Genomic DNA, 23,601 nt, shown 5'->3' with positions numbered 1-23,601 from the left:
TTTATGGGTGGGTAAATTGAGTGTAAAGAAAAGGAAGTGGTTTGCCTGAGTGCTCTCTCCTGGTGCATAGCAGAGTTAGGGTCTAACTGTAAACCAGGTTTCTTAACTCTCACTCTGGGGTTCTGTCTGCTATAGTTCTTATCTTTGTGATGGTGAATTTCTGATCTCAAACACACAAAACTAATTTGTGTGGATTTTTTTTTTCTTTTCCAGGTCCAAGTGCTTCCGGGGCAAAAAAGTCCTTGGAGATTATGATATTAAAGTGGAACAGGTAATCATCTTGAAGGCTAGAGTGGCATCTTGCTTCATCAGTGTTCCCTTTTGGCATTCCAGAGTGAACCATCTAGTTCTGCCGAGCGGAATACAGTGTCGGCCCCTGGGTTCCAGGCTCCCCATCTCCTCTCTCCCACCCTTTCCCCAGGGCTTATCTCTTTACAGGACATGGTGCTAATGGCTGAATCCTTCAACTTCCCTGACTTTACTGTTCTGGTGTCTGTAGAGAGGCAAGCAGGATGGCTCTTAGGGCTCTCTCACTGTGCAGGGTTCTCACGCAAAAAAGACCTTTGAGGAATGTCTTCCTAGGACACCAGCCCCACCTCTCTGTTGTTAGTGGTATGGTATCCCTGGGTTGGCATGTGTCGGCCTCTCAGGTATGTGGCCCCCAGTGGTGCCTTCTCTGATGAGCCTGCAGCTACCCATCAGCGAGAACTTAGAAAGAAGACCTCCTTGTTTTAATACAATGAAGTCCCAAAAGGTTCATTTGTTATCATCTTCTGTCCTTTGCTTAATGACAAACAGAGGTTAGGTCCACTTGGGTGGAAAGGGAGATGTCCTGTTTAAACAATACACGTATTTTCTATGTAATAATAGAAATTATCATTCCTTACATAGTATGCTGTGATTTACAGCATATTTTCCTATTCATTATTACATTCAGTTCTTAAAATACTTTGTTAGATAGGCAGGGTTGAAAAATTAATCCCATTTTACAGATGGGAGAAACTGTTCCCCTACAAAGGGCAAGTAACTTGCCTAATGTCTCATGCAGCTACTTGAGTGCAGAACAGAACTAAAACTCAGTTGCCTAAACTGAAACTTCATGCTTTTATGTTGAAACTGACAAAGGGCATGCTTACCCAGCTCCGCATGGGGAGCTTCGTGGGGAGGCAGCATAAAAGATGCTGGGCTGTGAGTCCAAACACCAAGTTTTGACCCTGTCTTTGGCAACAGTAACTTTTGTTTATCCAGAAAAGTCATTTCATTGCTCCTTTGGTAAATGAGGATAATTATTTCTGTCCCTCCTGCCTCACAGAGTTGCTATGAGAGTTAGATGAGATCAGTTTGTGAAAATGCTTTGAAAACCATAAATAAATGTGTGGTGGAAGGGATGCTGCTACGTAAGGGACTTGGCAAAGTCAGGACTATGGTCGCCTCCCCCTGCAGTTGTTTTTATTTTTTATTACAGTAAAAAAAAGAAACCCCACATCATATGAAATCTGCCCTCTTAATCCCCTACTGTAATTTTCCAGGCGGAATTTTCAGAGCTCAACCTGGTGGCCCATGCAGATGGGACCTATGCTGTGGACATGCAGGTGCTCCGGAATGGTACCAAAGTTGTCCGGTAAGGTCCTTTCTGCCCTCAGGGTCACTGTCACTGTCCCCAGAGTCACCGTCTCTGTTTTGCAGAGATGGTTTCAGAGTGTAGGAGTGGGACATAGTGTGTATAGAGGAATTATGTACAGTGAAGAGAATTGAACAAAGTGTGCTGTACAGATGTGGTAGAAGAAGGCAGAGAAAACCAGCTCCTGCCCTCAGGGAGCTCTATGTCCAATGGTAGAGAAAGCTTCATGAGCTCAGAGCTCATTTAGAGTAACTGGATTCCTATCAGAGAGGTTCTGAGACTCTGGTCCCACTTCAGCTAGTGCAGCTCTGCGCTTTTATCTCTGCATATAGTTACCCCTGGGAAACAGAATTCCATTGTTTTTTGTTTTTACGTTTGAAAATCTCTGATGTAGTTCACCCTGATTTGCTTAGATTCCCTCATGGAGTTGAGAGCAGACCCCTGTCTTGTATGTGAATTCTCTTAACTCCTAGCCCTGTGTTCTTTCGATATTCCTCATCCCTTGGAACTCAAGTCTGATTGGAAAGACTAGAGTTAGAAGGGACATTGTGGATGGAAGAAAGTCTGCCATTACCAAGCACTTACATGCCAGGTGCTGTGCTGGACAACTCACAGACATGAGCACATGTGACACAGCAGTTCTGTAAGGGAGGTGATGGGAATTCCAGATGGGGAAGTGGTTTCCATGGTACCATTCTTTGCATCGGCTCAGCATGGCTTCAGGTTTTCAGGCAGCAGAGCCCTGCTTCAGGAAGTCTTCACTTCACCCTCTTCCCTACGTCAATCCACAGCACCCTGATGCTGAGGCCTCCAGTGTCCAACAGGAACTGGGTCAGTGACAGGGAGGGCAAAACCCAGCTGTCTGGAACCTAACAACAGGAAATGTGAGCTAGTGCATTCTGGAGACTAAGGGAAGAGGACAGAAAAAAAAGGTGTCTGTCCAGAGACAGAGGGAGCTCAGGGAGATCCTATAAGAAAGAATGATGGGCTCTTCCAGCTGCAGGAAGAGGAGTCATAGGGATGCATGTACACAAGCAGGTGGTGACAGCAGGTCCATAGCAGGGTGCCAGGAGAGATCTGGCAAGAATAAGGAAGGCCCTTCCAGGTAGCAAGAGCTGGCCAAAAGTCTAGAGCTCCATTCCTATAACTGGAATGTATCAGGCAATACACCTGGAACCAGTTTCCCAAAACGGGGCACAGAACGGTCAGAGCAAAGCTCCAAAGATATACAACATGCCATACTGACCTGATGCTAAGTCCCCTGAGTGACTGAGGAGGGCTTCCTCCATCCTTACTTTAAAAGACTGGTCTCTGAGCCTGGATGGAATGGGAGGTATAGGAGGTATTGGATGGGTGCCTGGGCAAAGAACCAGGTAAGTCATTTCACATGGCGTCAAACTGCCAAGCCCTAGAGCCTAGAGGTTGGATGCTGCCACGGAACTGACTCTGGGAACATGGGGCTCTTCTGGAGTCAGGGCATGAAGACAGGGGCACTGGTCCGGTGGAGCAGCTGTGGCTAATAGCTTTGCTAGCTGGAGGTGAAAGGCAGGGAGCCTTCCCATGCATGGGAACATTCTGTCCTCTCAGTGTTTCCTGTAGCCATTGCTCAACCTCAGTTCTTCGAAAAACATTTGCACCCCTCCCTAGTGTCCGCTTTGGAAGAATAACACTGGGAAGTCTGGCATCTGTTTGCAGCCAGCCTTGTCCCTTGCTCCCTTGAGGCCCTGATGAGGGCATTGCCTATTTTAAGGAGAAGCTTTAAGGAGTCAGAACTTGACACTGAGATCAGGGACCTCCATGGCAGGGTGATGAAGTCAGCCAAGTTATGTTGGCTTCAAAGTCTGCTGGGACTCCTTGGGCACCAGTTCTGGAGCCACAACGGGCTTTGGTTCTCATACTGCCCTGTAGGGACAGGGAAAATTTTTGTCCACTTAAGGTGTGAGGATCTAAAATGTTTCTTCCCTCCTGAGGATATCTGTAGAAAAAGGCAATGCTTAACCCAGAGGAATAAAGGAATTTCAGAAATCCATTCCTCAAATCTCCTTTGAGAAGTGCCATAATACCTCGTTTCCTACTCAATAAAAAAATGATAATAAAATGAGGAGCTTAGACCAAGTGGTCCCTAAGACTCCTCCCCTGTCTTGGGCTTTGGAAATGTGGGACAAGATGATGGATGACCTGACATGCCAGTTGATGGATGACCTACATTCTTACCAGGTCCTTCCGGCCAGACTTTGTGCTCATCCGGCAGCATGCATTTGGCATGGCAGAGAATGAGGACTTCCGTCACCTGATCATTGGCATGCAGTACGCAGGCCTCCCCAGCATCAACACACTGGAATCCATTTACAACTTCTGTGACAAGCCGTGGGTGGTGAGTGACGTCCCCTTCCCCACAGGTAACAGGGAAGGATCCCAGTCCTGTGTCTCCCAGGCCCCCATGAGGGACCACTGGTGATCAAGTTGCAGAAAGCACCAGTGGGGAGGATGCTGGTGTATGCAGCAGGGTCGGCTCTCATGGTGCAACCATATCATCGCGGTGGAGCTGCCTGTCCTGCAGAGTGGACCTTCGGACTCACGGCAAAGTCACACAAACATTCTGTGAAGAAGCCCTTTCAGGTCTGCAGGTTCTGCCCTCAGCCATAGGGTACAGCAATAAAAATACCTGTTTCTTGCCTCCAAGTTGTCTAACTACTGGGAAGGCCAGAGGCCAGATGGGCCACGGGGATGGTCCATCTCAGAGGAATGTTAGTGACAGTCCTACCAAGTGTTTCAACAAACTTAAAGTTAGATTTATCCACAAACATATCAGTCAGACACTTACATGATATGGAAGTGTCCTTAGAGATGATTAAATCTCACCTCTTTGTGATAGAGATATAAAAATTAAGGAAAGTGAGTAGAATAAAGCCACTTACTTACTATGTGGTGCCAACTTCTGAGATTTTCCTTCATTAACTTCATTTAATCCTCACAATAACCTTACAAGGAAGATATTATTATCATCACTTTTTATAGAGAAATGACTCCCAGATAGGATTAAGTAATTTTCCAAAGTTATAGAGCCAGGATTTCTGTAGATTTCACTGCCTCACATAAATTAGATTACCGTGTGGGGAAGAAGTTGTTCTTTTCCTTGGCCAGTCTGGAAATCTGGGGGCCAGTGAAACTTTTGAGCAGAGAGAAGAGCGGGGCTAGGAGGGGGAGTGACCTGTGGTGGTTCTGGGGTGCTCAGGCCTCCCCTCTGACAGCTGAGCCCCCCGTCCTATAACTGTTGCTCTAAGCTGCCCTCTCAAAGGCCAACACCTGTCCCTCATCACATCCCCCTCTTCTTCTTCATCAAAAATCATTTCAGCCATCACACACTGGCTTACCAAGGGTCATGGATCTCGTGGCTGGTTGTGAAGTTCCCAGACCCCAAGTGTCTCTATCACCCAGGGAGCTGGAGGGGGTATTTTGTTTTGTTTTTATTTTTAAACCAAATGGAGCGATCACCTCTGCTGATTTTTTTTCCACACCTGAACTCACAGTCCTTTCTTCCCCACCCCTTCAACACCTGTTAGAATTTGCTTCCTCATAGCCACACAGGGTGATTCTGCTATTAACAGTTTTTTGCTGGATGATTTCACTAGTCTCAGCCTTCTGACACAGCCTTCAAAACCCTCTCTGTGCCCTGGTTTGTCTATAAACTAGGAATAATAGTAGTACCTGCCACCAGTTTGCCAGCATGGTTGGTATAGTCCCCTACTGTTTGGGATCCCTTAAAGAAGCTAGTTCCCTGCTTTCTGTTCCAAAACTGTGCCAGAGGCCAGGGAGGGGAGGAACAGAGAGAGCCTGTGCCTAGAGCTTTGTGCCTCCTGGGGTCTCGGAGTCTGGTGAGGGTTCACATTCTCACCCATTCGTAATCCCAGCATGTCATTTTTGGCATTCCATGAGAACAGCAGGGTTCCCTGGACAGGCACCAAGTTCTCCCTTCATTTTCATTAAGCAGCTGCCACACTAATCACATTTTATATATTGTCTTCTTTTAATAGGAATGAACAAATTTGGTGACTGTGAGGGGAGGATCCTTTTGAGATGATGACTTTGGTTCACTTTTTTCTAAATTTCTTTATTTTGACTGCTCTTTATATGAATAGATACCTCAGTTGGGCTGGAAGAAGCTCTACTTTGCATCCCTGTGTCTTTGAGCACATCTGCTATCTCATAAATTGGTTAGGGCAGGCACACTGGGATTTTGGAAGCAGAATTAGACCTATCACTGAAAGCAGCATTCCAGATAAAGCAAGAATGCCACCATCCCCTATTGCTGCAAATGTATCTTAAAATTCTGTCATTCTTTCCAGGTTTTTTAGAGACAGATGCACAAGAGTTAAATTAATACATTGTATTTCCAGGAGGGATGAAGATAAGATATTAAATGCAGACTGACCTTAAAATCCCATTTCTTCCAAGAAGTCCTTCCTTACTCATTGGATAAGTGGTTATAATGAACATTATCTTCCTATTCATTGCCAATACCACCGCTAGCTCCTAAATCCAGTCTCTGTCTATGCATAGAGGAAATAACCCTTATCAGATACTACATTTGTTTAACTGGTGAGTGTATGCTTGTGACTTAATCTAATTTTCCAAGGAGGCAGGGTTAGATGCCGAGCCCAGTATTTTGAGCATACAGGGACTGCTGGAGATAAGGTGATAGATGTGGGATGAGCTCCTAGGAACCAACTAGTGCCTGGGAACTGTCTGCCATTTTAGTCTTGGCTGTCCCAGGACTCTGGGAGTCCTCTGTGGGCCTTCCTGGCATCAGTGTGGTGTCTGTGTAACTCTTCCACCTGCTGGGAAGCTAGGGCCCCACATGCCTTGGTGCCACGCCAGGGCGTGGGCTGCAGCAGGACAGAGGTTGTCAGGCAGAGCTGGCATCAGCTCGCTGGGGTGCTGGAGAGCCTGGGGAGCTCAGGCAGGTATCCAGAGGCAGAGCAGGAGTCCGGGCTGAGGTGGGCAGGCAAGTCTTAAAGGTTACATGAGGTGGTGGACAGAATCAGAGCAGGCAGGAGAGGTCTGAGGGGCTGGTCTTGATAGTCAAAGCAAGCTAACGAGCCAAAGAACGGCGAGGGCAGCAGTGAGAACAGAGAACGCACCAGGCAAGAAGAGGCCAGGCCTGTGCTGGTGCAGCCCCGACTCCAGGCGTGGTCTGGGAGCCTGTTTTTCTTTGCTTCTCTAGCCTCAGTCTCCTTGTTTGTAAAATGAGATGGCTGATCTAGAGACTCTCTAAAGTCTCTTTCAATAATAAAGTCTTAGAGACTTGAGAGTCCATACTTTCAGTCTTGGAGGAGACTTTAGGGACCTAGAGTCATGAACTGTGTGCCACTAAGAAAAGTGATCCATAAATTCCAGTGTTTTCCAGCATTTCAAAAATCTTAACCCATTTCTATTTTTTGTGACCCCACAAAAGAACCACAACAGATGATTACTTAAACTGCAATTTGGTAATAGAGTTTGGGAGGAAATAAAAGGAAAAGATGTTCCTTTGTGGTAAAAAAGTTTGAGGAACTGATCAAATCCAATCCTCTCATTTTATATATGAAGAAAATGAGGCCTGGAGAGAAATCATTTGCTCAAGGACACTTAGCAAGTTCAAGGCAGAACAAGAACCAGATGACTCCAGTTTTCTAACAACCTAGTTCTAAGCTTTTACTACTCCCTACCACCCCTTTCCCCCAATGGCTCATGTGCCAACATCCCTTATAGAAAATAGAACCTGAGCTTTTGAAACAAGCTGTTAGCTTTCCTTTCTCTGATAAAGAAAAGGCAGGTTTGATCTGGCAGCTTTTCCTTGAATCAGTTCCAGATATCAGTGGCTTAGAGTGTGAACTGATAACTCAGTAGCACTAAAGAGAAAATGGTGGCAGTGCCCTGGGGATGGTTGTGTGGGTGTGTGTGTGTATGTGAATGAATTGAACAGGGAAATCCTAAGTGTTTCCTGTGGGAAGAACATGGTCTCTGCAGTCTGAAAGGCAACTATGTGAAAAGGAGTAGGGCAGAATTATGGATTTGGAATAAAGGGCCCTGGTCATGAATCTAGCTTAAGTAATGTGTGACCTTGGGCAAGTAACCTCTGGGCCTCAGTTTCTTCACTGACAGAATGTCAGGGCAGGAGGCACCAGGGGGTTCTAGATGTTTGCCAAAGGCCTCTCAACCTTGACACTGTAGGTATGTGTACTTTACCTCTTTCTCGTGGAGCTGTTCTAGTTTCTCACAGGTGAAAGGTCTAGCAAGTGCAGTTCTCATATGAGTATTAAATCCCAGAAAGGTTGGGTCTGTCTGTCCTACATATGCCATGACCATCAAAATCTTCCTGAAGAATAACTTTATTTGTGAAACTCCTGCTCAAACTCTAATGACTCCATACTGCCTACAGGGAAAAGCCACCATTCCTTTCCTAGCATTTGAACTTCCAAGACTTGGCCCCACATTACTTATCCAGCTTCATCACTTGCCATCTGTAGAGATGAAGAGTTTAGAGTTAGAGACCCAAATTTCAATCCCGGCTTCACCTCTCTGCAGCTCTGTGACTTTAGGTAACTTTTCCTTCCTTCTCTGAGTGTCATATGTAAAATGAAGATGATAAATCACCTAGTTCATCAATTTGATAAGAGGATTGAATGCAATATCATTAAAATTGAATAGGTACTGAATGAATATTAGCTTACTCTCTCCCCCTTCCCTAGCTGAAGCACAGGTTCCTTGAGAATAAGAATTGTACACTCTTTTATATCCTCAGAATGCTTTGCACAAAGCTCTCAACAGAGCAAATACTCAATAAATATTTATTTGATAGACTGATGTTTTGTCTGGAACAATTCTGTTTCAGAATTGTCTAGATAAGCTGAAATGTTTGTTCCTCTTTTGCAGTTTGCCCAGCTGGTGGCCATCTACAAGACATTGGGAGGAGAAAAGTTCCCACTTATTGATCAGACATACTACCCCAACCACAAAGAGATGGTAAGTGATTTAGTAAGGATTTTAATCTCTGTATTGTTTCCACTCTGATCTTAGCCACATGGTGTCTAGGGCGCTCTGAGGAGGGCTTCAGCGTCTTAACCCCAGAGACTCCATTGAGGTTGAATTATGGACCTGCTTTATAGGGCCAGAGGGGCTGGATTTTAGCTTCTAGCCTGTTGTCTCCAAAATCTGGAGACAGAGTAGGGAAGAGCCGAAACTAGGGCAGCTTATCAAGCTGATAAAGTAAGAAACCTATGGCTCAACAAGAAGATCCTACTGCTTTGGGTTCTAGTCTTGGCCCTGCCAGTAACCTGTCACTGGACAAGTTACATTTCCTCACTGCATGTCAGTTTCCTAATCCAAAAGCCAAATGGGCGTAATTATTCCTGAACAGGATATCTAATATGGTACTTACAAAATTTAAGTGAGATTCTTTAAGTAAAAGCCTTTTGGAAAGGTGTGAAGTGCCCCTCAGATGTAAGGTGTTGCTCCTGTTATTATTCACCAGCGCTTCCATCCCCTTGACTTCCTCTAGATTGTGATAAGTCCAGGTTAACACTATGCCTTCTCTGAGGTCATCCTAGGATGTCAAAAGGAGCAGAGAGATGGCATGGTTGGTTGGTATAGACTATTGCTAATGATTTTCCTCCATGGTGACTTGAGCATAACCACCTTCTTCCCTTCTGTCCCCACATCCTCTGCCCCAGCCTGCATGGTCAGTTGGTGATCCTGCTTAACTCACCAGTGGAGACTCTTTGCCATAGTATTCCAAGTGTTATACTCTAGGACAGAGATCATGGTTGTTCCCCCTCCTACTGCCTTCTCCAAAAGGAATGTCTGTTTGCACCATTTCTGTGAATCAAGAACCTTCTGGCATGTTGTGCATGGCCCTGCTTATCAGAAAACCACACATAGAACATGAATAACAACCTTGGGCCTTTAAAAGAACTTACTTCCTTCATGTTTGCCAAAGCCTCCTCAGGGAGAGGCTATGGAATTTTAAGCCCATGTCCTTAATAAATTCTTGAGATCAAGATTAGGGCTTTCCCTTTTAGGGCAAGCCAGGAAACCTTCCAGAGGCTGAGGAACCCTAAGAAGTCTGTGCTGGATGTTCTCAGGGAGTCCAAGACACAGTGGAGAGGGGACTGAGCTGAAGAGAGGATGGGGAACAAGCTGGATTTTCTCACTATAACATTCAGCAGGGCTGACCACTGAAAATAGAGCAACAGTTGCAAAGTATACCCCCCATCTACCATCCTTTTCCCCCAAGGATCCTTGTGTTACTTCTCTCCTGTCCTCTATCCTGAAATTTGCCTTCAAGAGAGGACCTCCTGATCGCTCTCTGAGGTCTCAGAAGCTCAAGGGGAATTTCATCCTTACAAGAGAAAGACGTTTTTTGGCTTTAAAAAATGTTCTTAAGTATGAATGAAGACATTAGTAATCTAGTAGAGAAGAGCTTTCAAAAGGAAACAGGACAGAAGTCTATGGACACCAGTTGAAGGCATTAAGTATAGTTAAGCTGGAGAGACAACACTAAGTCTATTCTTTCCTAAAGAGGTGTGCTAACTGGGCCAGACCCTCTGCTAGGAATGGTAGAGAGGGTATTACAGCATGTGGAGGGAGGTTAGGCCATTGCATATCTCAGGCTGAGTGATCCCACGCCCATGCAGGTCACTCCCCCAAACAGGTAAAAGTGCATAGGAGGAACTGAGATAGGAGTAGGGGATACACAACCACAGTATCTTGTTCTTTTCATTCCAAATCAGCCTGTTCATGATACCATCAGCCTGCCTTCCAGTACTGTACATCACAAGTCTACACCATCTAATGTGCCTAATATTCACCATTTCTCCCCTCTCAGATCAGTTAAGGTAGAAGAAGATACATTCTCCTGGGGAGAAAAGGGAATAGTTCTGGCTTTGGAAAACAAACCCAGAATAAAAACTCTCAGTAACAGGTACCAGCTAGACTAAAAAAGTTTGGGAGACAGGGGAGAGGGGCTAAGGGCAGAATAGGAAAGTCATGCTTCTTCTCTTAGCCCTTGCCAGGTGCTGGGCTGGAGTGTTGGAAACAGGCTGTAACATGCCCCACCTGGCCCTAAGGCTAGCCGGACCATCTGCTTGGTATTTCCCACTGGCTGGCCATGATGAGGCAGGTAGTCGTGGCCAGTGCTCTGTGGGGAAGAGCTGGCTTGGTCTTCAGGACTCTTGAGGAATGTGGTGGTCACTGGTACCCGCTAGGGGTGGATTACATCAACAAATTCCTTCTTCAGTGGCAGGCGGCCCCGGTACCAGCTGCAGGTGCCATCAACATGCTTCATGCAGACATAATGCTGGGCCTGGTACCCATATAGCTTCCGTTCCAATAGCCAGTCTGTCCAGAGGCACTCACTGGGGGCCGAGATGGCACAGGGCACTGTATAGCAGGTGGTGATCTAGAGTCATAGCCACACAACATTAAGTGAGTGGAGTGTCCTTTTTCCATTATTGCCATTCAGACTCCTACATGTCCTTACAGCCCACTTAAATGCCCCTGCCTAATGAGGCCTTTTCAGGTCTGCAGAGTTCCCCAACTTTTTCTTCTTCTGTAATCCCCACATATGGTATTGCTGTTCTAATGGCATCTCTGGAGTCAGACAGTCCTGAGGGTCCTAACTCTACTACTGACCTTAAGCAAGTTACTTCACTCCTCAGAGCATTAATTTCTTCACCTTAAAATGGAAATCTTAATTCTTCCTAAAGCTGTTATAAAAACTAACTTAAATATTTTAAATAAATTGACCACTGCAGGGCCTGGCAAAGAGTAGACCATCTTTAAACGGTAGCTATATTATCTCAGTCTGCTTTATATGATGGCCACCTTCCCAGCCAAAGTGTAAATAATCTGAGATCAATGACCATGGCCATCTTGCCTTCCCATCCCCAACTTCATATCGTGCCTGACCCCTGGCAGATCTCAAGTAAGTGAATAAATACATGCATGAATGAAGGACTATATGCAGGGTGAAGCTGCAAGGCTCAAGACCCTTCCCCACCCCCAAAAGACCCTGGAAATGGGCATTCCTTACTTGGCAGCCACAGTTTAGATGGTAGTGGAGATTCAGACTTTCTCTCTGCAAAAAGGACAGGTTCTCCCAGGGCTCGATGTAGTTGCACAGATGGATGAAGACTTTCCCATCATTGAGGACCTGACCTTCAGGGGGAGATGGAGGAGAACCTAACATGAGGCATCTGCTCATGGAGCTCCAGGAGCCTGGGTCCTTGGAGAGCCCAGAATTGCAACTTCTTCAATGGCTTTCTGGTGGCAGTGGTGACATGGCCTTAATGAAAGGACCAGAAAGACCTTTATAATCTCTATATCAAGGATATTAACAGACTTTGTATGAAGGACAGTTGAAGGCATGGTTCAGAAAGAAGAACATGGGCTTTAAAGTAAGACTCTTGGTGGAACCCCCTTCTTTTCTACCTGTTGCTAGCTGTGTGACCTTCAGAAAGTCATGTAACTTCTCAGCTGGAAGATGAGAATAAGGCCTCTGTCAGGATTAAATGCAAGAATGTATATAAAATTCCCTGTACAGTTATAGGCCCACAGAAGATCTTCAATAAATAATAGGCCCCTTCCCCTTTCCCAGTATCTGTACAGGCCAGTCTCCTGCCCCACTGATGCCTGTCTTGGTGAGTCTTTCCCCTTCCCCACAGGAGAGTCCCTCTTCTTATGAAGCTCTCTCCCATCTTCCAAAGACCCCTTTCAGTACCATCTCATCCTCAAAGCCATCTGTGACCACACTGGCCCACACCTCTTTTAGAAATTCAGTTGCTCAATCACTTACTCACTGAGCAACTACTATGACCTGGTATCAGGAATACAGAATAAATATGATAGGATATCTGCCCCAGAGAAGCTTAAAAACTAGTAGGGCAGACAGATCAGGAGGCAAAAATTACACTGTAAAAAAAGATGCAGTTTCAGAACAAAGGAAAGCCCAGTAATCTCTGTCTGTGGCAGGGGTGAGGGCCAGGAGGAGGAGGAGATGGGGCTTACATCGGGCCTTGAAGGAATAGGTAGAAGTTCACCTGTCAGACAAGTTGAAGTGAGGACTTTGCTTTGCAAAGGTGGAGGGGTGCAGCTCAGCAGAGTGCAGCCCTGCAACGGCAAGTAGCTGTTGGGGAAGACAAGGAGCGAGGAACTATCCCTGACAAGCAGCATGAGCCAAAGCTGGAGTGATCAGCAGTGTTCTGGTCACAAAGGGCTTTTAACTAACGTTAAGTAAAAGAGTTTGTGCCTTCTCCAGAGAGCATGGTGCCCCCAGTGACTTTTTGGTACACCCATGTTTCGTCAGTTATCCTTACCTTCAGTTATACTTGACCTCCTTGAGGGCAGAGAGCCCAGCTCCTGCTTCCTGAAGCACTGATGTTCCCAGCAGAGAGCTGGGCATGCAGACGGTAGGTGCTTATAAAGTATGTGGCCTTGCCCACTGTTCCTGGGACCTGGAGGGCTCAGTGGCATGCCCTGCCTCTGCTTCTCCCACCAGAGGCTCCTAGATCAGAACCATCCCATATTCTTAGAGCTGGGGAGCCCCTACCCTCAAGGCCACCAATGCCTATGACTTCTCAGGAGCCAAGTCTAGACTGTGAGCTCTTTGAGGACTGTGACTTGTTACTGAGTCTCCATTCTCCTGCCCAAGCCCTGGCAAGCAGTAGATGGTCATTCACTGATAAACCTGAGGGGCAGATCGTGGAATTCTTCCTCCTGTTTGCCCCACCTCCTCTGCTTTTCTTTTCCCTGCCTACTTTCTAAATATTTTTCATCTTGTAGGGCAAATTTAGATCCCACTTACACAATGAAGCTTCCCTAATTTACAACCACATGAGTATCTCCTTTCTTTGAACTACAAAATAATTTAGTATTGCATTCATCCACTTATGGAGTCATTATTGTGTGGTTCTTTAACTGTTCTATCCCAACCAATTCAGTGTGGAGGAGAGGCCTAAGTTCATGGAGACAGAACCATGTTGGACTCAGACTTCCTGTTAGGGCCTGGCTTTGACTTCCCCCAGAATAGGGCCTGGAGTATGAGTTAGTCACACAGGCTCACTATGAGCCAAGAGTGTGACCTGACGTGGCTGTCTAAAGCTAATGCCATTCTAGGCTACAGGAACTATAATGTGTGAGTTGGTGGGCAGTTGCTCACACACAATCCTTGAGTCTGTGAAACTAAGATGTCACCTGTAGTGTTGTGTCCAGTTCAAGGTCCTGTGCTAGGGGAAGGCTAGGGACAGGCTATATCCCACTTGAGAAGGTGGCCACGATAGGAGGGTCTGGGAACCATGCCAGCAAATCTGGAGCTAGAGTGCACTTGTCTATTATCCTCAGGCCTCTGCAGGATCATCACAGAGCAGAAAGCAGAGTTGAACCCACAAGGGGTGGTTTCAGAGGGGCAGATTTTAGCTCAAGATGCCAAAAATTTTTAGTTTTCAATTAAAACTGATTATGGATCCAGTTGTTCTAGGTTGGGAGAGCAACCAGTCCCTAAAATAACAGTGTAGCGGTGCCCAAGATCACTGTAATGAAGACTCCTGTATTGAAAGGGAGATTGCCAAGGCCTCTCCCAACTCAGTCTGTCTCTTAGTAACACAACACTGTTTTATGCCCAAGGAAATGCCACCTGGCTCAGCTTGCTGCCGAAGGACAGCCCTGGCTCTTCCCTGACTGTCTTCTGGGGAGAGAGACTCTGAGGGCCACTTGCTGGTCTTTAACTTACCAGTCAAGAGATACTGCTTCTGGCTGTTGGCTTCTAGTTTCACACCACACAGAGAGGAATCAAAAGGTGTGTAGATATACTGAACATCCTGGATTTTCTCAAACCCTTTAAACATCTGAAAGGCAATCACCAAAAAGCAGTATTGGGTCATTAAGTGTACTTTATACCTTAAAAGGAAAAGCTTCCTATTTCTAAATCTGAAAAAATTAAGTGTGCCTAGTTCAGGATTTGGTTAACACAGATGGCCCAGCTGGGTCATCTCTCTCTATAAGAAAATGGAAACCTTGGTTTATTCCAGTGAGAGGAGAGGTACCTCTAGAAGCTTCAAGCACAGGTTTCTGTAGGACCAGAGAGACACTGAGGGCCTGTTCTGCACTGTCACTCAGGTTTTGTGGGACCTGCTGCCAACATGCCATCCATTCTTCTTCAGCGTCTATACCCTAGGATCAGTGACGCAGGCCACCTGACCAGTCCTCCTGGAACACAGGCCCCACTCTTCCCAACAGCCCAAGGGGATAAACGCCCTGTCCTTTCCCCATGTACCTTTATCTGTTTGATTTCATACCGGATCATTTTGTGAGTGTCAGCAGGGTCTGCACTAGCAGGAACTACCTTCTCACTGGAGATTTTGGCCCAGATTGCTGCATGAAACAGAAAAAAGGGAACCTTCAGCAATCTGTGGGAGCAATCTATCTGGGATCTGGGCCCCTAAACAATTTTGAAGGGGACTTCTGGGTTAAGTTCTTGCTGGGTTGTGAGGAGGAGGAGGATGTGTGTGAGTGGGGACTTGGAAGCTCCTCTGCAGTTTCTGGAAGTTCCAAACCCCTCAGGCTAGGTCCTACAGTCTCTACACCTTACCTGCTAGTTTTGAAAGTCTAGTTCTCCATAGCCCAGGGTGCACGGGGGTGGAGGTGGCTGTCAAGGCAGAGGAGGGAGGGGGAGGCCCTTGAAGACAGTCAGTGTGCAGACATCAGCTGATGTAGCACAAGGCCTTAAATGGAGCCCAACCAGAGCTAAATGTACTGACCCTCCACAGAAGTAGTTCAAATTTGCCATTTGCACATTAATCAAAAACTCTTTATGAAGTTCTTCCTCTGTGCCTAGCCTAATACTAGTTATTTGGTTTATAAATGTGATTAAGACAGGGTCCCCCATCCTACAGAACTCTTGGTCTAGTGGACTTACAAAGATCAACAGCACAGTATAGTGGGAGCCCAAGGACATTAGAGATGCTATAATAGCACCAAGGAGTCAGCAAGCCTTCAGAGGAGAGCAGGTACCTGAGTAAGACCTTGAAGGGTGAACAGAAGTATGCCAGGGACTTAAGGGGGCAGGGTAGGTATTTACAGGGGGCGGGAAGAGGAAGGGTAGAAGATGCATGTTGGGTTGCGGCATGGCAGCAACTTCAGTTATAGGCTTGGATACGCAGGGATGTTTTTAATGAAAGTCCAGTGCCTGTGGCCCCTGACTCTCCCTTTCCCCCACCCAGTAGTTCAGAATAATCCCTGGAGAGTTCCTAGGACCTGTTGTTCAGTGACATTCCATAATTACAGTAGGCAGAGGTGAGGGGTCGCTATCGAGGCCCTTACAGTCTTCACTTCCTTGCAAGTTATCAGGCTTTGCAAGGTTGCCATGGCGCCGGCCCGCCTGACCCATCAGCAGCAGCGGGAGCGCCTCCCTTTCCCTGCAGACTCCGGGTCTGCATACCAGCCCCACACAACCACCCCTGCTGTGGACCTCGCGGGCCTCCGGACTCACCCAGCGCCGAGCGGCAGACGTGCTGCTGGGGGTGCGCGGGGGCGCAGCTGCACGCCTCGCCCAGCCCCGGCGGCCGCAGCAGTGCGAGCAGCCGCAGCCACAGCGCCCAGCTCGGCGCAGTCCGGGGGCTCCGGGCCATGACACCGCAGAGCCCCTACGGAACCTGTGGGGTCTGTCTGACCAAACCGCCCTAACAGGGCGCCTTCAGAACGTGTGGTGCCCCTCGCCCCAGGCTTTATGAGTGGACCTAGGGCCAGTCCCGCCCCATGGGCTCCGCCCTCCTCTGGCTGCAGGCCACCCGCGACTGCAGGCCCCGCAAGACCCGAGGCCTCCTGATGGCAGGCTCAGTGAGATGAGGAGGGAAGCTCCATGAGAGACCCCTAGCCTCTATTTCCCTGCTTAAGCAGTTTATAGAGGTAGAGGGAAGGCACTGCGAGAGGGGATGGAGTCACGGCAGAAAGATGGGAGGACAGAGATTGAAGCAGAAGAAACGAGAGTGAGGAGAGGCACAAATAGAGACAGGCAGAGTCAGAGAGAGGCAGACGGAATTACAACAGGCAAAAGAGACAGTGACAGAGAAGGACGGACCCCTTGCTGAGCTGCACACTGGGAATGAGACAATCTACTCCGGGCCTCTTTCAGCTGCAGGAAGTGTTTTCAATGCCCTATTTATGAGGCTCCAAAGCAACAGCAAACAGTAATGGAATAGGACAGAGAAAGTTGGGATGTGTGTGTGTGTCTTGGCTCTGTCGTCTGGGGGATGGGGAGAGATGTCAGAGAAAGCAGCTTTAGAAGCACTTCCCCATACCCGAAGCCTCAGACTCTGCAGATGGCTGAGGACAGTGCTCTTGATGGGGGCTCTAAGCACAGGGTGTCCCATCACTTAGGGCAAACCTGGGACTTCAAAGCCCTCTCCAGACTGTCTCGAGGCTACGCTGATTTCTGTCTCATGTCCCTACTTCCTGGAGAGGCTATGTCTTGTTAAAGAAGTTGGGACAGCTTAGAAATACCATGTACTTGGGAGTGACCGGAGCCATGTACTCTCTGACAGAGCATAGTGCTCCGAGGCTCCAAATAGAAAGAGACCCACAGGATTACAACTGTAGGATGCTTCCATACAGTGCCAAACTGGGAGGTAGGAGGCAGGGCTCTGATTCTGTGACTGGGTAGCTTTGCAACCTTTGCCTCCCTGGGTCTCACTTTCTTGTTCATAAGGTACATTTGAACCTCATGATTCCTGAGGCCTTTTAAAGCTCTTAGCCGAGCCTCTACTGGCCTCTGCCAGGAATCCTGAAATCCTTAGGTCAGGTACTCCCAGTATCCGGTCACATTTAGGATTCCCTCAGAATCTACTTTTCATCAGAGTTAACGTTATTTCCTTCAAAAGATATCTTTTCAACTTGATATGGTAGTGATGTTTGAAAAGAAGGAAATTGAAAGCTGAGCCTAAGAAAGATGAGATTTGGTGTCCGGGTAGGTACTTCATACAAAACCCAGAACAAAAGAGAGTCTGATATGTTACTGGACCGGAATCTGAAAAAGCATCCTGCCCAGTCTCTTCATTTGGCAGATGTAAGGTAAGTGACTTGCAGAGAGTTAGTGGCAGAGAGGACTAGAATGCAGGTGCCCTGCCGTCTAGTCTGGTGCCCCTTCCACTCCACCACTTAAGTTCCTCCAGCACCATTGTGTAACAGCTTGAAATCCTGCCCTTGGAGAGTACTTTTAAGCTTTTATGTTGCTCTGCTAGCTACCTTCAGGGAGAGTTGACTCTCTTAATGATCTCTTTCAAGTGATAAGCATGTTGAATTCTCCTGTCAGCTGGCTTCCAAATGCCAAGCTGGGCAGGACTACTTAGCATACTCAGGTAATCTTAGCCTTAGCATCCTAGCCTCAGCAAGCTAAGCTGCATGTGGTGGTGAGTTTTGGGATGTTGATGAGCACTGCAGAGTGTGAAAGAGGGGGCAAAAAGCCAGGTACAGCACAGGGAAGCTGGATGTTTGGAGGAGATAGGGTACTAAGAGGTACATGACAAGAGGGGCATTTAAGATTCCAAACATACATTTCTATTTCATTGGTGTTTACTAAGGTACAGTTTACGTGCAGTAAAACTCACCCTTTCAAAGGTGAATTTTTAAAAAAATTCTCTTTGGCTAAGGGTCAGTCCCGCCCAGTGTTTGTCTAATGCAGCGAAGGTGCAACCGATGAGTTTTAAAGATGTAGAGGGTACCAGGTAGGAGAGCAGGGTTCTTACAGCTCTGCCACTACATGCTGCAGCCTTAGGCAAGTTACTGGTACCGGCCTCAGTTTTTAAATTCATAACAGTTGGACTAGCTCTTTAAAGGGCCCCTCCAAGGGTGTTCCCAAGAAAAATATTTGTAAGATTCCACAGAGAAACAGGCATATTCTGACTAATTCCTTCCATTCTTCTCTGCTTTCAGCTGACACTGCCCACGTTCCCAGTGGTGGTGAAGATCGGCCATGCTCACTCGGGCATGGGCAAGGTAAGACCAGGCCTGCTGTGCTTTGGGGCTGAGGCCAAGAAGGGTGCTTTTCAGTCAGGTTGTAGACTTTCTTCTGCCTCTGTTACTGATGAATTCTTTCTAAGAAGACAATTTGGGCCCTCTGAAGCTATGAATGTTACCCAAACAGGCCTCTTTCATCAAGCAGAGTGCAAGTCACTTGCTTAGCCCCTTGGGCCCCTGGCAGAAAGTGTGGCTTCTGAGCCCAGGGAAGGGAAGCTGGAGAGAAGGGGCTTCCCAGGGAGAGGAGGTTTGCTTCTGGCTGGGAAACATCTTGATGGGGTTTGGAGGCCAGAACTCCAGTGACTCTTAGCGTGTGTGTGTGTATGTCTCCCTTTCTCCCTCTCTGCCTTGCTCTAACATTAGGTCAAAGTGGAAAACCACTACGACTTCCAGGACATTGCCAGTGTGGTGGCCCTCACCCAGACATACGCCACAACAGAGCCTTTCATCGACGCCAAGTATGACATCCGGGTCCAGAAGATAGGCAACAACTACAAGGCTTACATGTGAGTGGGAGTGGGGTCCCAGCAGATGCTCCTCACTTCCTCCTCAGCCTAGCAGAGAATCCGAGCCTCCAGGTAGCAGCTGACTCTCAGTTTAACCTCCTCTGGGCCACAGGGCAGAGAACAGTGACCTTGTCACTAAAGGGAAGATAAATTTTTGGTACTACACTATGGTTGTGACAGATCTCCCTAAATGCCAATCGCTTTTTTTTGGTGAGGGGGAGGGGGTATTATTAATCTACAGTTACATAAGGAATATTATGTTTACTAGACTCCCCCCATCACCAAGTCCCCCCAACATATCCCATTACAGTCACTGTCCATCAGCGTAGTAAGATGCTATAGAATCACTACTTGTCTTCTCTGTATTGTGCAGTCCTCCCTGTGCCCCCCCTACATTATGTCTGCTAATAGTAATGCCCCCTTTTTCCTTTCCCCTTATCCCTCCCTTCCCACGCATCCTCCCCAGTCCCTTTCCCTTTGGTAACTGTTAGTCCACTCGTGGGTTCTGTGATTCTGCTGCTGTTTTGTTCCTTCAGTTTTTTTCTTTGTTCTTATACTCCACGGATGAGTGACATCATTTGGTACTTGTCTTTCTCCACCTGGCTTATTTCACTGAGCATAATACCCTCTAGCTCCATCCATGTTATTGCAAATGGTACGATTTGTTTTCTTCTTATGGCTGAATAATATTCTATTCCATTGTGTATATGTACCACCTCTTCTTTATCCATTCATCTACTGATGGACACTTAGGTTGCTTCCATTTCTTCTCTATTGTAAATAGTGCTGCGATAAACATAGGGGTGCATATGTCTTTTTCAAACTGGGCTCCTGCATTCTTAGGGTAAATTCCTAAGAGTGGAATTCCTGGGTCAAATGGTATTTCCATTTTGAGTGTTTTGAGGAACCTCCATACTGCTTTCCACAATGCTTGAACTAATTTACATTCCCACCAGCAGTGTAGGAGGGTTCCCCTTTCTCCACAACCTTGCCAACATTTGTTGTTGTTTGTCTTTTGGATGGTGGCGATCCTTACTAGTGTGAGGTGATATCTCATTGTGGTTTTAATTTGCATTTCTCTAAAGAGTAGCGATGTGGAGCATCTTTTCATGTGTCTGTTGGCCATCTGAATTTCTTCTTTGGAGAACTGTCTGTTCAGATCCTGTGCCCATTTTTTAATTGGATTATTTGCTTTTGGTTTGTTGATGTGTGTGAGCTCTTTGTATGTATTTTGGATATCAACCCTTTATCGGATCTGTCATTTATGTATATATTCTCCCATACTGTAGGATGCCTTTTTGTTCTATTGATGGTGTTCTTTGCTGTACAGAAATTTTTCAGCTTGATATAGTCCCACTTGTTCATTTTTGCTTTTGTTTCCCTTGCCCAGGGATATATGTTCATGAAGAAGTTGCTCATGTTTATGTCTAAGAGATTTTTGCCTATGTTTTTTTCTAAGAGTTTTATGGTTTCATGACTTACATTCAGGTCTTTGGTCCATCTCAAATTTACTTTTGTGTATGGGGTTAGACAATGATCCAGCTTCATTCTCTTACATGTAGCTGTCCAGTTTTGCCAACACCAGCTGTTGAAGAGGCTGTCATTGCCCCATTGTATGTCCATGGCTCCTTTATTGTGTATTAATTGACCATATATGTTTGGGTTAATATCTGGACTCTCTATTCTGTTCCACTGGTCTGTGGATCTGTTCTTGTGCCAGTACCAAATTGTCTTGATTACTGTGTCTTTGTAGTAGAGCTTGAAGTTGGGAAGCGAGATCCCCCCTGCTTTACTCTTCCTTCTCAGGATTGCTTTGAAATGCCAATTGCTTTTATCATAACTTAAGAATCATGGTAGTTATTAGACCTGCCACTGTGTTTTCACTTGTAAAATACATTTGTTGTTTATAAAGAAACAGATTTTCCTGATCACAGATTTTAATATTCTGATAACTCTGTTTTGGTAATTGTTTTGAACAATGGAGTTCCTTTGTTATCCTATGTACTTTACTTTACATATTTACACATCTTATATATTTTATATGTTGAAAGAAATCCATAGGCTGCCTGTGCAGAGATAAAGTTAAGAAATTCCTGATGAAAATATATAGCCCTGAAAAATCCTACAGAGTATTAAAAACCTGGTGATTATGAGAATAAATGACTTTTCCACATAACTGTCCATTTGCTAGAATGGGAAGTTAAAAGTTTCCTCCATTAGAATTTAGAGAAAAAAAAAGAAAAGATTTCAAGACTACCTAAACTTCCGTAATACACCTAAGAATGCAAATGGCTTAAATTCCAATTTTGGAAATGTAAACCTCCTGCTTTTTAAAAAAATTAAGGTAATATTATCTTTACAAAGAAAGAACATGAAAATATATTAGTTTGATCTTTGCCACTCAGGCTTCAGATTCAAGGCTGAGCAGCTTCCTTTCCCTTACCCATCCATTTCCAGTTTTCTTTCCTCATCCCCCTTTTAAGTGTTTACACTCCCCACCCCTGGAGTGAGTTAGGAGCACCTTCTCTGCACTCCCTTTTCTTTATTTATTTATTAAGGTATCTTTGATATTCAATCTTATGAAGGTTTCACATGAGCAACATTGTGGTTACTGTATTCACCCATATTATCAAGTCCCCCCCACACCCCATTGTAGTCACTGTCCATCAGTGTAGTAAGATGCTATAGAGTCACTACTTGTCTTCTCTGTCTGCATCCCCTTTTCATAACCCTTTACAGTCTGAATCTGTGTCACTGTCCGCTAAGCAGGAACAGAGGAATCTCTGCAGCTCCACTACATTGTGCAGCAGCTGGCACATACTAGGCCCCCAATAAGCATTCAGGGAAGAGCCCTTGTAGAGAACTGATGCATAAATTGACTAGATTCCTACTTTTGAAAAGTTTGTGACTTTTTACTTATAGTCTTGGAATAAAGGTTGCTTTAAAACCATGCACAGTGCAAAGGAGGATAATTATAAAAACTAGCTAAAAGAAGTGGAACAATCGGTATGTTCAAGCACCTAGGAAAGCAGATCTCCTGTCTTTTCATTTTAAAATCTCATGAAGAAACAAAACATTTATGACAGTAGAGCAAGAGTATCTTGATCTTTAAAAGGAGACACCATGGTTTTAAGGCCATGTTCACTCACTTTCCAAAAACAAATTAAATGATGCATAACAAAAGAGAATTCCTAAACATTAAAGGGTGGGCAACCAGAGCAACTTCAGAAAACATTTACTCAGTGTTTTGTTTGCAAGGGGCAATCAATTTGGGAGAATGTTTAGATCCTCTCAGCTCCTCTGCCTCAAACATTTGGCAAGCCCCTTGCTTTCAGAAGGGATTGACTTGACAATAGCCAAGGTAAGTTTTGAGTGTCTTCCCTTCTGTCCTGGCTCTCACCCTAGAGATCCAGACAGTAGTCTGGGCTGCCTCAGGGCTCTGAAAAAGGAGCTGAATGTCTAGGTTTCTCAGCGTCTGCACTCAGATCTCTGGGGATGGTATTCCAGGGAGCTGCTGAGTGGAGACGAGCACATCATCCCACCTCTAAGCAGTACTGAGCGATAAGGACAGCACATGGAGGGCTCTCTCAGTGGTGTGAGCAGGCCTGCTGTCCCCTGGCCCATCCCCCTTTCCTTTGACTGTGTCTGAGTAAAAAACAATAATTAAAAAGACATTTTTTGGTGTTTTATAGTTTGTTTAAAATTGTATGAATTGGTTCTCATGACAACCCCATGTTTACACAGGGGTAAGAGAGCTCACAGAGGTGAAGTGATTTGCCCAAGGTCACCCAGCCAGTCAAGAGTAAATGCAGAACCAGAAACCAGGTCATCTGCCTCCTGTTTAGTGCAAGATTAGCGACTCTAACACACGATTTAGGATTCAAGGGTCAGGGGAAATAAAATTGGAGACTTGATTCCATCAGCTCCATTTGATGAAGGAGGCAGCTTAAGATTGAAGAGGTTAACTGACTTGTCCAGAATCACATTGCTAATACTTTAGGCCCTCAGAAATTCACTGTTGAATGCATGAATAAATAAGCTAGTAAGGAAGTCATCGGGAGATATTCACAAGAACCCTGAAGATGTCCCCAGGATTCAATAGAATTAAGTTGTATATACCAAGTCAGCCCAGATAGTAAGTGGGTAGGTAGGCTGCTGGGCATACAAGACATAGTGTATACCCTCAGTGAACAGAAGAATACTTAGCTCGATAACTAATGTAAAAAGTAGATAAAAGATTATGAGATGAAGGTAAAGTCCTACAGGGGTTCTAAGAAGAACAAGTGCTCATCTGGTTGAAAAGATCAGAGGAGACTCCATGTAGCCGGAGCAGTCTGGGCTGAACTCTTTAAGAGAAGAGGAGGAGGGCATTGCAGGTGGGGTTTGGCAGAGGCAGCCAGGCTTTTGGCTCAGCAGTTAGGCCCCTGC

The 23,601-nt window shown here is 45.9% G+C and overlaps 2 protein-coding genes across 2 annotated transcripts in view; one reads left to right on the top strand and one right to left on the bottom strand.

Annotated features, from left to right (window-relative positions):
• The window catches only part of SYN2 (synapsin II), a 205,846-nt gene that overhangs the window by 157,828 nt on the left and 24,417 nt on the right, over window positions 1-23,601 (top strand). Inside the window, exons 2-7 of the mRNA XM_036911385.2 lie at window positions 214-271; window positions 1,530-1,621; window positions 3,839-3,995; window positions 8,537-8,626; window positions 18,584-18,646; window positions 19,031-19,173. Coding sequence (XP_036767280.1) covers window positions 214-271; window positions 1,530-1,621; window positions 3,839-3,995; window positions 8,537-8,626; window positions 18,584-18,646; window positions 19,031-19,173 — 603 coding nt within the window. The remainder of the gene's footprint in view (window positions 1-213; window positions 272-1,529; window positions 1,622-3,838; window positions 3,996-8,536; window positions 8,627-18,583; window positions 18,647-19,030; window positions 19,174-23,601) is intronic.
• Window positions 7,977-16,369, bottom strand: TIMP4 (TIMP metallopeptidase inhibitor 4). The gene is made up of 5 exons (XM_036911386.2): window positions 16,146-16,369; window positions 14,931-15,028; window positions 14,388-14,502; window positions 11,694-11,818; window positions 7,977-11,060 (listed from the first exon to the last, which is right to left on the bottom strand). The coding sequence occupies exons 1-5, from the start codon at window positions 16,282-16,284 to the stop codon at window positions 10,863-10,865; spliced, it is 675 nt and encodes a 224-aa protein (XP_036767281.1). The 5' UTR covers window positions 16,285-16,369; the 3' UTR covers window positions 7,977-10,862.

Source organism: Manis pentadactyla, chromosome 1, assembly GCF_030020395.1.
Source record: "Manis pentadactyla isolate mManPen7 chromosome 1, mManPen7.hap1, whole genome shotgun sequence".
NCBI lineage: Eukaryota > Metazoa > Chordata > Mammalia > Pholidota > Manidae > Manis > Manis pentadactyla.
Note: the sequence above shows the minus strand (reverse complement) of the source record. Positions and strands in the feature narration are given on the sequence as shown.